The sequence below is a fragment of the Pongo pygmaeus genome, chromosome 8 (assembly GCF_028885625.2).
Source record: "Pongo pygmaeus isolate AG05252 chromosome 8, NHGRI_mPonPyg2-v2.0_pri, whole genome shotgun sequence".
NCBI lineage: Eukaryota > Metazoa > Chordata > Mammalia > Primates > Hominidae > Pongo > Pongo pygmaeus.
Window position 1 is genome coordinate 97220212 of NC_072381.2, and position 17969 is coordinate 97238180.

Sequence of the window (17969 nt, forward strand, 5' to 3'; positions counted from 1 at the left end):
GAATAGCATAAGAACTCCGCTAGATGTCTATGAACAAAAGGAAAGCCAAGCATTACTGGTTTCTGTACTATGAAACTGCTGAGGCAGTAAGAAAAACTGTGTTGCTACATCAGAGAAGCTATCTTTACACTTCTCCAAAAGTTCTTTACATACCAGATTGCCTATTGGTGACTGTTTTCTAAGTGCCTATTTTTAATAGGAAGGAGAACCTACAACCAACAAGTAATTTTCAGAAGGTGAGAAAATAAGCTAGTAATAACTAAGCCTAAGAGTAAGTGCTATTAAAGACAGAGCAGTAGAAAGTTATCTCAATTATACCACTATGGTCAGAATTACTAAGCTATATCAGCCAAGGGAGAATTGTCCGTTAAAGCCAAGTAGATGCTGACTGCAGTCTTGGGGCAGGATCCAGGAATCACATTCATTCAAACAATGTAACAAGAATTGTGTGCATACTCTGAATATTAGAGGTCCTTATACTTCATCCCAACAACCTCTGATGGTTTGAGAATCTCCTCATATGGCGAATGTTACTGCAGTAACAGAGACCAAGAAACTGAAGGCAAACTTAATTGTTAATTGCAGTCATTAATGAATTTCCCTTATTGGTTGAATGGGTTTAGTGAAATAAGTAACCTCAGGATCCTGTAAATTAAATACTAATTTTCTAAAGACAAGGCTTCCCTGTAGTGAAATAAGAAAGGGAACAATCTCTAAGCCTGGTGAATGGCCAGGAAAAGAAGCTGGCAAGGAATTGAATGGCACTTGTCTTCCACAATAGGAAGGACTCAATAAAGTGCCTGATTTAGAAGAAGGCACATGAGTGGTTAGCTTGAAACTCCAGCTAAGCAGGAGAGTTACCGTAACCACAGATTTTTCTACACCATAGTGGTCTCCAAAAAATCTTCAGGATTGCCAGGCGCGGTGGCTCATGCCTATATAATCCCAGCACTTTGGGAGGCCAAGGTGGGCGGATCATGAGGTCAGGAGATGGAGACCATCCTGGCTAACACGGTGAAACCCCATCTCTACTAAAAACACAAACAATTAGCCGGGCGTGGTGGCAGACGCCGGGAGGCTGAGGCAAGAGAATGGCATGAACCTGGGAGCTGGAGCTTGCAGTGAGCTGAGATTGCGCCACTGCACTCCAGCCCAGGCGAAAGAGCAAGACTCCGTCTCAAAAAAAAAAAAAAAAAAATCTTCAGGATCTCCTGATGCCAGAGAAGCACAAACATTCCATTACTTTGTGAATCTATCTGCTTGAAATCATCTGCACATTCCAAGGATTAGATCATGACTGATGTTGCTGGCAGTTAAGTACTTTTGATAGGAAACGGAAACCCTCATCTGCTTATGCTCTTATGAAAACTAATTATAAATAAATAATTTCCATTTATGAACTTATATGTAGTTGCTTTTTTGGCCACCAAAAAGTCTGCAGACATTTGAGTTGATTAGGTCTCACTTAAGTGAAGGGCAATTTGTTGAGAAGCTAGAAGAAACCAAGGTGACTTAAGAAGAGGTTTTTGGGAGAAGAGTATGAAAATTTCCCATCTCCCTCTCTACCCTCATCTGTATTTTATATTTATTTATTTATTTACTTATTTTCGAGACGGAGTCTCACTCTGTTGCCCAGGCAATCTCGGCTCACTGCAAGCTCTGCCTCCTGGGTTCACACCATTCTTCTGCCTCAGCCTCCCGAGTAGCTGGGACTACAGGCACCTGCCACCATGCCTGGCTAATTTTTTGTATTTTTAGTAGAGACTGGGTTTCACCGTGTTAGTCAGGATGGTCTCGATCTCCTGACCTCATGATCCGCCCGCCTCGGCCTCCCAAAGTGCTGAGATTACAGGCGTGAGCCACCGCGCCCGGCCTCATCTGTATTTTAACTACAGAAAGTCTAATACTATGACCACCCTTGAAGAGAAGTAAACAATAGTCAAACAACTGCTGTTTGTATTTGGTCTTTTGCTCAACCAGTGAGTCTTCATTCAGCATACTTCCTGCAGGCTGAACTCATTTAAGTACTAAACAGAATTTCTAGTCCTCATCTGAAACCATCCTCTGCAGAGGGCAGAGACAAAGTAGCTCCCAGGAGGATGTTCTTAACATTTAACCTGAGGGAAATGAGGGTAGCAGAGCAGGGCATAGAGGCGAAGGAATCCAGAGTTCACACAGAGGTGAAAATAGGTATACAGTCCACGAGGAAGTCGAGACTTTCCCAACTACTTTTTATTTTCTTTCCCAACTACTTTTTATTTTCTTTCCCATCCAGACAGTGCTCATGGGTCTGTCTGGTCATGGTGGGAAGATGGCAGGTCTAATAGCTATGGTTCAAGGGTATACCATACTTTGGACAAGATGCTCTGTGATCCTAAGACAACTTAAGTTGTCTCATGAACAACTTCCATGGTAGTAGCAACACAATGAGTCTAATCCACATGCTGGCTCTTGTGATGAGCGTCACTGTGCCACAGACTGGAGGGACAAACTAGAATACTGCAGCAATGTGGAGCATAGCATCCCCATGGATTCCTTTGGATTGTGATGACTACATCTCTGAATTTGAATATAAGCTTCAATTATGGTTCCTTGGATTTGCTCCTGATTCTTTTTTCTTTTTCTTTTTTTGAGATGGAATCTCGCTCTGTCGCTCAGGCTGGAGTGCAGTGACACGATCTTGGCTCACTGAAACCTCCGCCTCCCAGGTTCAAGTATTCTCCTGCCTCAGCCTCCCAAGTAGCTGGGATTATAGGTGTGCAGTCACCACGCCCAACTAATTTTTATATTTTTAGTAGAGATGGGGTTTTGCTATATTGGCCAGGCTGGTCTTGAACTCCTGACATCAGGTAATCCACCTGCCTTGGCCTCCCAAAGTGCTGGGATTACAGGCGTGAGCCACCGCGCTTGGCCTGCTCCTGATTCTTTACAAAGATGTGAAAGGGTCTTTAGTTCACCAGAGAGGAAACTCATGATGACTCCTCCCAGCCCTGCTTCACCTCAGGGCCCTATTTATATCATTTAATTATAATACATTTCAAAGCCAGCTAAGGCAACATGTGAGTCTGAGATACTGGACAGCCAAATGAGATAGAGTAGAAATGAGGATTCCAGAGGAAAATAACACATTCGTCTTTACAGATTCTAAACTGTGAATCTATAATCCATATTTCTTCTCTTTGGAAATAAGGACAAAACAGATAGGCAAGAGGCATAGGGCACCTTAAGATATCAAAGTGGTCTTGACTTCTGAAAGAAAGGAAGATTAAACTTGATGAGGACTTTCTAGGTTTACCACAATGGTCAAGTTGGTTCAAGCGCAATTCACACACTTCAAGTGAAGAAATGTGCTCATAAGCTTCTGCTCTACATCAGGCATGTTGGGAAGTTAAGAATATTTTCAAATAGATGGCATAAACAACAAACTAAATCAGACAGAGTGCAGTGGTACCAAGTAGACTGTTACTACTGTTACTGAGACAACATCTCAGATCTCAGCTTAATAAAGTATCTTTCCTTCTACCTGAGAAAGACCAATTACTCTATCTGAACTCTGCTTCATCATCTCGAAAGCGCAGTCTACCACTTACAATCTCGCAGGGTCATTGTGAGAATTAAACATCCATGAGAGCTCTGGGCACACTGCTGAGGACAGAGTAGTATTCAAATGCTTAGTTTTGTCCAGGGTTCTTGCCCCGCTCCCACCCTGTGAATCTCTGCTTAACATTTAAGTTGGCCTGGTTTTATGCTCTATAAGTATCAATTCATCACAGTGTTATTTTGGTTTTATGCTAATATCACACAGCCTGCCACTGATATGGCAAAGTTTGACATCAGCTTTGGATGAGGGTTTGCTTTTGGTGCAGAGGGAGGACACAAACACATACTAACATTAGGAAAATCCTTATCCCTAAAGGTAATAGTTAATCAAGTCAGTATGCCAAATCTGGAGTTTATCCGGGACAACCCATACTGAACTTAGGACATGGTGAAAAAGCTTCTACTGTTGAAAAACTTGATACAGGATGGTTTCTGCCTGCAACCATATCATAAAACAACAATAAAGGATAGGGTTATAATACTCCTGTTTCCTAAATCACAAATCAGGATATGGTTTCTAATACATGTGAACTATCAAATGTTTATACAAAATGTCTGAAATAAATGATCTTAGAAAAATTCAGGATATATGTTCTCTAGATATATGCCATATATCTCTGAATATTTACTTCACAAATTTTTACCTCCCACAGAAAAACCATCCTCGCAACAATCAGGGCAGGTGGGGAAAGGCAGAGAAAGAAATTTCAGGATTCATCACAGAATATTAGTAGGGGAAAAAAAGAAAGGAAGGAATTATCAGAGCAATTGTTAGGAAAGATAGGACCAAAAGATGAATGAGAAAACAGTAGGCTGTGGGGATTCAGATGAGCACTCTCTCAAGATTGATCTGTTTGCAGGGCCTAAGGAAGTCATGAAGTCAAGAACAGTTCATATGCTTCTAATGAGAAAGACTGAAAGTTTTTCCAGCCTGATCAAGGTTGGGAATGAATGGATCCAAAAGCTTGGTCACTGGGGCAGTCCTCCCATCAGATGCCAAAACCAAGAAATTTGGGATCAGAGGAATACTCATGTTAATCAACTGGGGAAGAGTACAGAGACCACATACCTTACTCTCTACTTTTTCCTGGTGATATCATAACCCCCAAGTCTGGCACTTATCTTCTGTCAGAGTGAAGAGGTATGCATCCTGGAGAGGTCCTAATGCCACAGAGATATGCAACAGGGCTATTTCTGTATGGAGATTCACATTACATGAATGAAGCATAGTGGCAACATGTTGTACTTCCAGGTGGCAGCAGGAGGAGAATCAAACTGCCCATTACCCTGTACTGCCTATGAAGAATACGCGAGCTTTAGCCACATGGTGGCACGGTGAGTCTACTTACAGGCTTTCCTAACGTGAGGGTAGGGTGAGGTGGGGAGTAGAAAGAAAACAAGATCTGATAAACACCAGGGAGACTTCAGGCAAACCATCGTTGGCTTGCTATTGTCACCGATGGGAGTGATGAAAGGAAGAGACAGTAAGAATGTGTATTATTTGACATAGAGAAAGCCACAATCAGGCAATGAGTAAGCTCATCTAAATTTTCCACTGATATTTTCCCATTTTCAGCTTTGCTTTGCTTTTCCTTTCTAGGACTGTGATTTTTTCCAACCTAATTTTTTTTTTTTTTTTTTTTTTTTTTTGAGATAAGGTCTTACTGTCACCCAGGCTGGAGTGCACTGATGCAATCTCAGCTCACTGCAGCCCCGAGCTCCCTGGGTTCAAGTGATTCTCCTGCCTCAGCCCCCCAAGTAGCTGGGACTACAGGCGTGTGCCACCATGCCTGGCTAATTTTTGTATTTATTGTAGAGACAGGGTTTCACCATGTTGCCCAGGCTGGTCCAACCTGAGTTTTTAAAAGGAAGGTTTATCAAAGAACCAGAAACTCGGACAATATTGCTTAAAACAGGTTGCCTTTTTTCTTTAGAGGTGTTTGTATATTTCTGTTTAAAGGGAAAAAGCCTGTATTCAGAATAACTATCAGTGATATTGGTCCTTGTCTTACAATGAGGAAATATCAAAGATTAAAAAAAAAAAAAACTCACAAGTTCCAAAGGAATAACACTTCAGTGATAACATTTTAGTCACTGTGACATATTGACATATTAAGGGATACTTTTTGGCCCTGAATAAGGCAAAAATCCACCTGGACATCTAAAATCTCACCTGTTGAGTAGGGACACCCATATCTAGTCCAGGATCAGTCTACATAAAATGCTTAAAATAGTTTTAGACTTTCCAAAATTCCGTAACTAGAATATCCCTTGGAAATAATCAAAAATGCTCTAAAATATTTCAAAACCAAATTTGAGAATCATGTTAAAGAATATAATCTGGTCTCCAATTCATTCTGAGTTCACATTCTATAAATACATTGTTTTCTTCTGAAATCTTTTGGCTCTCTGTATATGATGACCTCTTTTAACATGATAGTGGGATATTCAGTTTTGCATGACACACACTTTCTCAGTGCCAGTAATACAGTAGATGCTCAATAAATGTTTATCATTCAAGTGAACTGTACTGTATTCAACTTCAGCTTGTCTAGCAAAGTCACAATGAATTCCTTTAAAAAAGTCTTCTATTCCAAGGTATACATCAGTTCCCAAAGCTCAGTGTGTTTCAAAGAAACCCAATTCCTAGGATTATAGATAAAAGTTGCAGATGTTAACTTTTTGTCTTAATTACATGGCCCTCTAAACTAGAAGTCTTGGGATGAATGGTAAAATTCTAAGACAATAATATAGATTACTTTGCCACCTAGAAACTAGCTATGCTTAAGGGAAGTGTTGGCATGGGAGAAACACTATCAATAATACAAGTGATTTTAGATTACTATCCACATAACTATAAAAACAAAACATTTTAAAACAAAAAATTTTAGCTTAGTTGAAAAAAAAGAGAACTTCGGCTGGGCACGGTGGCTCACACCTGTAATCCCAGCACTTTGGGAGGCCGAGGCGGGTGGATCATGAGGTCAGGAGTTTGAGACCAGCCTGGCCAACATGGTGAAACACTGTCTCTACCAAAAATACAAAACAGCCTGGCATGGTGGCATGCGCCTGTAGTCCCAACTACTCGTGAAGCTGAGGCAGGAGAATCGCTTGAACCCGGGAGGTGGAGGTTGCAGTGAGCTGAGATCGTGCCATTGCACTCCAGCCTGGGTGACAGAGCAAGACTCTGTCTCAAAAAAAAGGAACTTCAAATTATGAAAGGTATAATATAGTATCTAGTCAGGGAACACAAAATCCCATTTCTTACTAGACAACTAAATATAATTCTTGTTTAATACTAGAATTTGTAGCATCTTGCAGATACCAAATGTTAAAGAATATAATTTCATGTCCAGGGGTTCACTTCTTGCAGTGTTGGTGTGCTCATACAGGAAGTTTGGAAAAGGTATCTTCACAAGATTTACAGAAGAAAAATGATACATAGGCCCTCACCTATCCTTCCAAATCATTAAAACAGGAAGAATAAAGACTGAATAATACAAATTGAAGTTTAATGTATAAACTTGTACGTCTGTGACTTAGATAGACGTAAGAAGTTACAGCCAGTTCTGTTATTTTTATAACTATAGGGCTTTTTCAGAATATTTTTTCAGATTACTATCTAGAAAAAAAAGGAAAGGGGCTAGAACATAAAAGCTAATTTGTGGCCAGGCGTGGTGGCTCACGCCTGTAATCCCAGCTACTTTGGGAGGCTGAGGTAGGCGGATCACCTGAGGTCAGGAGTTCGAGACCAGCCTGGCCAACATGGCAAAACCCTGTTTCTACTAGAAATACAAAAATTAGCCAGGTGTGGTGGCACACACCTGTAGTCCCAACTACTTGGGATACTGAGGCTGGAGAATCGCTTGAACCCGGGAGGTGGAGGTTGCAGTGAGCCGAGATCATACCACTGCACTCCAGCCTGGGCGACAGAGTGAGACTCCGTCTCAAACAAACAAACAAACAAAAAAACTAATTTGTGCTTGTAGTTAGTTACAAAAGGAATAGCTAGAATACTAGCAATGATTGTCCATTTGTAAAATAAGAAAAAGGATTTCTGTCTCTCTCCACTCCTAAATATAACACTAGTTAGAAAAAGTCAGAAATATTCCACAACACCTCCACCATTTTTTTTTAAAGCACAGTTTACAAAGGGCTGCATTTGCCCCCATCTCATAATGCTTTTCACATTTGAATTAGCCCTTCTTAGACTTTATTCTCTGACTGCAGATAAAAGAGGAGCATCTCTGCTGTTTTGCTTTCTATCTTTCGTTTTACAGTTTTCCATTAGAATGAAGAAAATAAGACCCAATCAGAACAAATATGTTTAAAAGTCCTTCAAAATGAAATTATGAATGTCTTTATATAGGTCTAAAGTTATCTTTCAGGTGTAGGCTGGAGTTGGGATTTGGATAAATATGTTACAAATGTTGAGGAACTTTCAGAATTAAGTCTTGAAAGTCATACAGCTAAATAACGTTAGGTTACATTTTATAATTCTGTTTCACAACATGATGTTAATGATCTCTGCTTTTTGTTTTAATTTTAGGTAGAACTAAGTCTATGTGCATATAAATAACACAAAAGAAATGTACTTTCACAGTGGCAATGGTAACATTTTTTTGTCTTACTTTAAAAAATACACTTAATTATTCTAAGTGCTTCAAAAACTTAGATCTTAGAAATAATTTCGTTATACTCCACTGGCATTAATACTGGTTATTAGGAGGCTGATGTACAGCTGATTGGATTTGTCTTTGGATTTAAATATGTATTGAAGCCATCAGTTCAACAACACTTCAAACTCTCCAGTCAATTATGATTCTGCTCAAATCCAGCAGCACAATTATTTCATCACTGGAAAGGAACTTAAAAAAAAAAACAACCGGGAAGATTTAAAAAAGACAGATTTCTGTCATACAGAACAATGCTGACTGGCATAAGAATGCACGTTGCCAAATGTGTTATTATTTTTTATATAAGCGATTAAATAGGAAAGCACTAAATAGAATTCATTTTGTCAACATAACTGTTTAATGAAATTCACTTTTGCACCATAACAAAATAGAGCATTTTGGGAGAAAACCTTTAATCCTGAAAAAGCTCAGTGAAAATGACGATAGCCTTCTTTTTGGAGACTATGTATAGCTGACTGGAAACCTAGAAAATATTTAAGACTAAAGGCATTGGGGATTTTGTTGTTGTTGGTTTTGTTGTTGTGGTGTTACTATTTCCACTCACCAGCTCGAAGGGGTCGTGGAACTCCCCCAACAAAGATAGTTTTTCTGGGGTCCAAAGGCTGAGAACCATCCATTACAAAGTCACTGTCACTTAGGTTCCATGGTCGAATTTGCACCTGAAAAAAAGTCGTTTACTTGGTCCTTACTTCATTTCCATCAACCCCAAATGAGAATAAGATGACTAAAGACAAGCCCACTGATTTGTGCATTTCACAATGAACATGACCCAAACAAAATCCAGTTAATTAGTTAATGTAATCTGCATTAAGTACCTTTCAATAAAACTTTTGGGGAATCTACTTACAGGTACTGTACTCAGCACTCTAGACATATGACACGTACCATGAAACCATCAGAAACCACCTCTGCCTGTGGTTTTTTTATTTTAAGGCAGGCTTTTAGAGACAGAGTCTGCATTTTGAATCAGATTCATTTTAACACATGATAGAGAATGTTTACAACGTGTCACGGTACACCACTTTGTTTTAAGAGTTCATCTAAAGTACATCAGGAGTATTTTCTAAAAATTCTCCATGTCTGACTTTTTAATTCTCATCACCCTCCAAAATTCAAACATATCTTTCAGCAATATGATTTAATACAGATGAACATGCAGCAAGTTAGCATAGAATTACCAAAGATAACAATAAAGCACAAAGAGAGTACTCTCTGGCTGGGCATGGTGGCTCACGCCTGTAATCCCAGCACTTTGGGAGGCCGAGGCAGGCGGATCCCTTAAGGTCAGGAGTTCGAGATCAGCCTGGCCAACATGGTGAAACCCTGTCTCTACTGAAAATACAAAAATTATCTGGGTGTAGTGGCTCACGCCTGTAGTCCCAGCTACTCAGGAGGCTGAGGCATGAGAATTGCTTGAACCCAGCAGGTAGAGGCTGCAGTGAGCCGAGATCACGTTACTGCACTGCAGCCTGGTGACAGAGCAAGACTGTCTCAGGAAAAAGAGAGAGAGTTACCTCTTTTGGATTTATCTGATTTTGACAAATGAGGCTGGTTAAATAAAAGCAAGCTTCAAAGTTTAAGTAAATTTTTTTAAAAGTAGAAAAAGAAATCTTTATGGCATATTTCTATTTGGTCATTTTTTTTAACTGGGACCCTGACTTAGTGCCCATAGTTTGTACTATTTTATCACAAGTAAAAAATAAGGTATTTCTTTAGAATTTTAACCTTAAAACATGAGCCTTTATGTATATGGTTTTATATACGAAACCTTAAAACATATTATCAAAATAGCTTAAACAAAACAAAAACACAAAAACATCCTCCCACACCAGAAGGCAAATTTTGCACTGCCTCAAAACCAACCAGTTTGGCAGGTAGCCAATAAGCTCTGAGAAGTGGGCTGGGTGCAGAAAGGGAACCTGGTATCTGTTCTCAAGGAACATGCCATTCCCCCTCCCCTCCACCAATGACTAAGATAGAAAACAAAAAAGTTGACTTTTCATTTCCTTAGTATTAACGGAATTGTTCATTTCCCCCTTGCTCAGACATCAACACTTAATGCGAGGAAACATATGGGATAATTTCTTATGTGGCTTGGCTTATACCCAGGAGTACTTCCACTTGAAAGGTAGCACCTGTGGCAATTATACTTTCAAAACATTTTGAATTAACTTTAAAACTGGAATTGCTCAGTTAGAAACAGTCTACACTTTTTTTTTTGGAGATGGAGTTTCCCATTTTTGCCCAGGCTGGAGTGAAGTGGCACAATCTTGGCTCATGCAACCTCCACCCCCTGGGTTCAAGAGAATTCTCCTGCCTTGGCCTCCCGAGTAGCTGGGATTACAGGTGCCCGCGACCATGCCTGGTTAATTTTTGTATTTTTAGTAGAGACAAGGTTTCACCATGTTGGCCAGCTGGTCTCAAACTCTTGACCTGAGGGGATCTACACACTTCGGCCTCCCAAAGTGTTAGGATTATAGGCACGAGCCACCACGCCTGGCCAGTCTACACATTAAGATTGCTACAAATTTCACCCTCACCTAACTTTTTGCCTTTATTATTATTATTTGAGACAGAGTGTTGCTTTATTGCCCAGGCTGGAGTACAGTGGCATGATCTCGGCTCACTGCAACCTCCGTCTCCCGGGTTCAAGTGATTCTCGTGCCTCAGCCTCCTGAGTAGTTGGAATTACAGGCACCTGCCACCACACCTGGGTAATTTTTGTATTTTTAGCAGAGACAGGGTTTCGCCATGTTGGCCAGGGTGGTCTCAAACTCTTGACCTCAGGGGATCCGCCCACCTCGGCCTCCCAAAGTGCTGGGATTACGGGAGCGAGCCACTGCACCCAGCCACTTTTTGCCTTTTATGACACTGGCCCTCACCAGTTAGCCAGAAGACACAAAATCACAAAATCTCCATTTCTTCCCCAGACCCTGAAAACTCAGACCTGTTTACAATACTGTTCACATGTAGACATTCGCTCCACCTTTATTGCATGAAAAAAAATGCAGTTCTGGCCGGGCGCTGTGGCTCAAGCCTATAATCCCAGCACTTTGGGAGGCCGAGGCAGGTGGATCATAAGTTCAGGAGATCGAGACCATCCTGGCTAACATGGTGAAACCCCGTTTCTACTAAAAATACAAACAATTAGCCGGGCGTGGTGGCGGGCACCTGTGGTCCCAGCTACTTGGGAGGCTGAGGCAGGAGAATGGTGTGAACCCAGGAGGCGGAGCTTGCAGTGTGCCGAGACCACGCCACTGCACTCCAGCCTGGGCGGCACAGCGAGACTTCATTTCAAAAAAAAAAAAAAAAAAAAATGCAGTTCTTTCCATGTAAATTTTGGTCTGCTTGAGTAAATTATCATTCCCTTGACATTTACTACAAAGGCAGATTCACTAATACCATAAAGCATTACTTTTAAATGCCTTCATGAGGACCTACTGCCTTTTACTAATTTTTTCATTTAATACACAATAATTTCCTGATATGTGAGAACAAGGATTCTAATGACACATACACACACACACACACACACACACACACACAGATGTATCTTTTTCTACACATAATCTCTCTTCTAATCTCATTCCTAATAAAGCAGTTATGGCAGCTTCAGGACCTGGTAAGGTAATTCCAATCACTTTATGTTAATTGCGTTTGATCATAGATCACTTTATTTTAAAAGTAAAAACTATTCTTGTGTAGTATCCAGTGGTCTGCTCTTTCATGTTCATTTAATTGAGACAGGAAATACAGCCTTTTATCAATAGCTGTAGGTTACCACTGCTCAAAAGAACTCTGCAAAAGATCTCAAACCTTCCTGCTGAGAGCTTTCATTATTGCCTACTGCCTTTTCTGCCCACTCCCCAACCTCCGACCTCACTTCATCACATTGCACACAACCCATTCCTTTATTCTTGGCATTGCAGATTAGGTAAAAATACAGGAAGAGGGCTCAAGACACAGTGCTGATTAACCCTATTCACAAAACCTACATTTCCCAGCTGCTACCAGAAAACAGTTGCTCAGAGCTGTCACCTCTACAGAATTAATCAACATAGATGCAGAATTAATCAACATAGAACAATATCAACACACTCTATATACTAAGCAAAAAATAATATTGTGGTACTATCTGTATGAAAAGTTGCACTCACACTCTGGTTTCTCTCTGAAATCTAAGCCCATTCTCACACAAGGCCTGTTTCTCCAGACCTCAGGTCCTGATATCCATGTTCTATCCTTCTGGACTTACTCTTTGTTTGGATATATTTTCTGGTCCTGATTTTTATATATATATATATACTTCATTGTAATATCATACTTTATAAGCTAATTCAAATATTTTGTGGAAAGAGAGTATAAATAAAATGACCACTTTTTAATTATCTTTGTTTCTTTAATTATTTTTGAGAATAGATGAAATTAGAATTCTGTCCTAATTCAATATAAATTTCCTGTCTCTATATAAAACTGGTCCTCCATATCTGTGGGTTCTGAGTCTGCAAGGCAGGGTCAGCCAATCTCAAATAGAAAACATTTTTTTTTGAGATGGAGTCTTGCTCTGTCGCCCAGGCTGGAGTACAGTGGCACAATCTCAGTCCACTGAAACCTCCACCTCCTGGGTTCAAGCAATTCTCCTGCCTCAGCCTCCTGAGTAGCTAGGGCGTGCCACCACACCTGGCTGATTTTTTTTTTTTTTTTTTTTAGTAGAGATGGGGTTTCACCATGTTGGCCAGGCTGGTCTCAAACTCTTGACCTCAGGTGATCTACCCGCCTCGGCCTCCCAAAGTGCTGGGATTACAGGCGTGAGCCACCATGCCCAGCCTAGAATATATTTTAAAACAAAAATAACAGTAACAATAATACAAATTTTAAAACTACAGTAGAATGGCTATTTATATAGCATTTACATTGTATTAGGTATTATAAGTAATCTAGAGACAATTCAAAGTATATGGGAGGATGCACATAGGTTACGTCATTTTATATAAGGGACTTGAGCATCCATGGATTTTGGTATCTGAGCGGGGTCCTAGAACCAATCCCTTATGCAAACCTAGGAACAACTGTATAGGGCTAACTCTGTGACTATGTGTGACAAAGAAGGTGTGTGAGTGAAACAACTCTTCCAGTATGTTGTCAAGTAGGCGCTATAGGGGCAGTAAAAGCCTCAGCATCCCGAGGACAAGTATAAGGATGCCACTCAGAAATAGTGAAGATTCCCTGAAATTATCCTGACATGATTCCAGCACTTCTTCCTGGAGCAGCCTGACCACATTTTCTTATAAAGGTGACTCTAAAAAGAGGTTGCTGGCCAGGTGCAGTGGCTCATTTCTGTAATCCTGGCACTTTGGGAGGCTGAGGTGGGCGGATTATTTGAGGTCAGGAGTTTGACACCAGCCTGGCCAACATGGTAAAACCCCGTCTCTACTAAAAATACAAAAATTAGCTGGGCGTCGTGGCAGACACCGGTAATCCCAGCTACTCAGGAAGCTGAGGCAGGAGAATAATCACTTGAATCTGGGAGGCAGAGGTTGCAGTGAACCAAGATCGCGCCACCGTACTCCAGCCTGGGTGACAGAGTGAGACCCTGTCTCAAAATAAAAATTAAAAAAAGGGCTACAGTATCCTTTGGGAAGCACCAGTTTTTGGGCCATGCCATGTCCTTATGGTAGGGGTCACACAAACTCAAATGACCATAGGGTCAGACAGGTAGCACAAATGTCAAGCCACATTTGGGTTAGCAGGCAGGCAGTAACACACTGGAGTAAACTACTTCTCAGCTCCAGCAAGTAGTTACCACTTGCCTAAGTATTGTCAGACTTTTTCCATTTTTCAAGAGTGGCTAGAAATTCAGATTTTTAAGTGAAACTTCAAGATTCTAAAATAGGAACTAATTCAAATGTTAAAAGTCACTATACAGGCTAAATAAAACTATCTGCAGACCAGATCTATGCCATGGGCCCCACCCAGTCCATGATCTTTGGCTTGAAGAGTTTAGTTACCACACAACTCACAATGATGGAATGTTTTGTTCCATTAGCACATATGAGAGAAAATACAAAAATCATTTTTCTTTAGTTTCTCTCTAAAGCACATATTCCTATGGAAGCTCTCCTGAGGACTACTTTTGGCTGAATTACATATCTTCTAAATTCTTATCTTCTGTTTCATATAACTGCTTATCTCCAAAGGCAAAATCTTTTTAGGAATAAAGACAAAAACCAAACACAGTGCTGAGTGGTATAAATATAATAATTTATACCATATAGTGAATTTAACATCAACCTTCAGGAAATCTAAAAGAACTTAACATTAATAATATCAACAGTTAGTAGTGAAATCACTAATATTCCTTTTCAAGGTTTCCCAAAGTGTGTTCTGTGGAACATGGGTCCCTAGGGTTGGTCTGCCAGATAAGCAGTGTTGGGGAAAAGCTGTAGATTATCTTCTCCTTCTTGGAGTTTCATGGCACCCATTAGTGTACTTAATTAAAGGCGCTAAGAAATTCTATAGAAATCTGTTCAGCCAGGCACAGTGGCTCACACCTGTAATCCCAGCACTTTGGGAGGCTGAGGTGGGTGGATCACCTGAGGTCAGGGGTTTGAGACCAGCCTGACCAATATGGTGAAACCCCGTATCTACTAAAAATACAAAATCAGTCAGGCATGGTGGTGCATGCCTGTAATCCCAGCTACTTGGGAGACTAAGGCAGGAGAATTGCTTGAACCCAGGAAGTGGACGCTACGGTGAGCCAAGATCGCACCATTGCACTCCAGCCTGGGCAACAAGAGTGACACTCCGCCTCAAAAAAAAAAAAAAAAAAAATCTGTTCAATGTTGTTTACCTCAGCATTTCTAAAATTATTTCCATAGACCCCATTTTTTGCATGACACCTATTAATACCTACACTGCCAATAATTCTGCCCTACTATACCTTACTCTTTTTTTTGAGACAGAGTTTCGCTCTTGTTGCCCAGGTTGGAGTGCGATGGCACGATCTTGGCTCACCGCAACCTCTGCCTCCCAGGTTCAAGCGATTCTCCTGCCTCAGCCTCCCAAGTAGCTGGGATTACAGGCATGCACCACCACGCCCAGCTAATTTTCTATTTTTAGTAGAGACAGGGTTTCTCCATGTTGGTCGGGATGGTCTCGAAATCAGGTGATTCACCCGCCTCAGCGTGAAGTTTTCAGAAACTTCACTCCATCCCAGGCCTTTTCCTCACTTATTTCTTGCTATTGCTCTGAAAAGTTCGCTTCTATAGAGTTTAACTTTAAATGATTAAGAGTATACTAAACTGAAACATTAGATAGCTCTTCAAAGAACTGAAAGTTTTCTGGCTAAACTGTATAAAAGATATGTTACCAAACCAGTTTGACTATTTTTCTTTTTCTTTTTTTTTTTTTTTGAGATGGAGTCTGGCTCTGTCAACCAGGCTGGAGTGCAGTGGTGCAATCTCGGCTCACTGCAACCTCCACCTCCTGGGTTCAAGCGATTCTCCTGCCTTGGTCTCCCGAGTAGCTGGGATTACAGGTGGCTGCCCCAATGCCCGGTTAGTTTTTGTATTTTTAGTAGAGACAGGGTTTCACCATGTTGGCCAGGCTGGTCTCAAACTCCTGACCTCAAGTGATCTGCCCGCCTCAGCCTCCCAAAGTGCTGGGATTACAGGCGTGAGCCACCATGCCTGGCTCAGTTTGAAATTTTTATCAATAAAGAGTAAAATAATTATAGCTCCATATAAAAACTAGAGTTCCATCCTACTTAAAACTAAAGGTCATTAATAGGGATACGATTAGGTCAAGGGCTAGGAAAAACAAGACATGCAATATGGGTCTTTTCGTCATCTTTTTTTTTTTTTTTTTTTTTTGAGACAGGGTCTCACTCTGTCACCCAGGCTAGAGTACAGTAGTACATGGAGTACAGGCATGAGCCACCATGCCCAGTTAATTTTTGTATTTTTTGTAGAGACAGGGTTTTGCCGTGTTGCCCAGGCTGATCTTGAACTTAGGGACCCAAGCAATCCACCCACCTCAGCCTCCCAAAGTGCTAGGATTATAGGCGTGAGCCACTGTGCCTGCTCTACTATGCGTTATTTCTTTAAATAGAATGCTATATGATAACATCATTTCCTAAAATGAAAATTTCATTGACAATTGACCAGAACCTCTTAGTTAAAATTAAATATAAAATGCATTTTTGGCCAGGCGCGGTGGCTCACACCTGTAATCCCAGCACTTTGGGAAGCCACGGCAGGTGGATCACCTGAGGTCAGGAGTTCCAGACCAGCTTAGCCAACATGGTGAAAACCCATTTCTACTAAAAAAAAAATATATACAAAAAATTAGCTGGATGTGGTGGCAGGTGCCTATAATCCCAGCTTCTCAGGAGGCTGAGGCAGGAGAATTGCCTGAATCCGGGAGGCAGAGGTTTCAGGGAACCAAGATCATGCCATTGTACTCCAGCCTGGGCAGTGAAACTCCGTCTCAAAAAAAAAAAAAAAGAAGCATTTTTGGCCAGGCATGGTGGCTCATGCTTATATAATCTCAGCATTTTGGAAGGCCAAGGCTGGAGGACCACTTGAGGCCAGGAGTTCGAGACCAGCCTGGGCAGCATAGTGAGACCCTGTCTCTATGAAAACCTTTTCAAAATTAGCTAGGTGTGGTGGCTAAGGTGGGAAGATCGTTTAGGCCCAGGAGTTTGAGGTTGCAGTGAGCTGTGATTAAGCCACTGCACTCCAGCCTGGGTGACAGAACCAGCCCTTGTCTCAGGAAAATATTTTTGTTGTATCTAATTACAGGATAACAGAAAACACAATTTTTTGTTTTTGTTTTCCCCCCTTGCCGCAAGGAGAAAACATATTTGTTTCCCCCCAGCAGCAAGGAGAAAACATAGGTTTTTTTCTGGTTTTTTTTTTTGAGACAGAGTTTCACTCTTGTTGTCCAGGCTGGAGTGTAATGGCACGACCTCTGCTGACTGCAACCTCCGCCTCCCGGGTTCAAGCGATTCTCGTGCCTCAGTCTCTCAAGTAGCTGAGATTACCGGCATGCGCCACCACGCCCCACTAACTTTTTTGTATTTTTAGTAGAGACGGGGTTTCTCCATGTTGGTCAGGCTGGTCTCGAACTCCTGACCTCAGGTGATCCGCCCACCTCAGCCTCACAAAGTGCTGGGATTACAGGCATGAGCCACCACGCCCAGTCAATAAGAATGGTTTTTTTTTTTTTTTTGAGACAGAGTCTCGCTCTGTCGCCCAGGCTAGAGTGCAGTGGCACGATCTCGGCTCACTGCAAGCTTCGCCTCCTGGGTTCACACCATTCTCCTGCCTCAGCCTCCCAAGTAGCTAGGACTACAGCTGCCCGCCACCACACCCAGCTAATTTTTTGTATTTTTAGTAGAGAAGGGGTTTCTCCCTGTTAGCCAGGATGGTCTCGATCTCCTAACCTCGTGATCCTCCTGCCTCGGCCTCCCAAAGTGCTGGGATTACAGGCGTGAGCCACTGTGCCCGGCCAAGAACAGTTTTTAACACAAAGCTCAAGACTTCAAATTTCTCAAAATAACCACATATCCCTACAGCTAGAGTTCTCTCAGTTACAATTTAGTATTTAGATATTTATCTACCAATACATATCGTCAAGCTCATTTTTAACATCTCACTCTGTATGGTCCCT

The 17969-nt window shown here is 41.3% G+C and overlaps 1 protein-coding gene across 12 annotated transcripts in view; it reads right to left on the reverse strand.

The window, feature by feature from the left end:
- Positions 1–17969, reverse strand: part of CPEB3 (cytoplasmic polyadenylation element binding protein 3) — a 239746-nt gene that overhangs the window by 34226 nt on the left and 187551 nt on the right. For all 12 annotated transcript variants that reach the window (XM_054436210.1, XM_054436208.2, XM_054436207.1 and 9 more), the window contains one exon: positions 8842–8956. In XM_054436210.1, coding sequence (XP_054292185.1) covers positions 8842–8956 — 115 coding nt within the window. The remainder of the gene's footprint in view (positions 1–8841; positions 8957–17969) is intronic.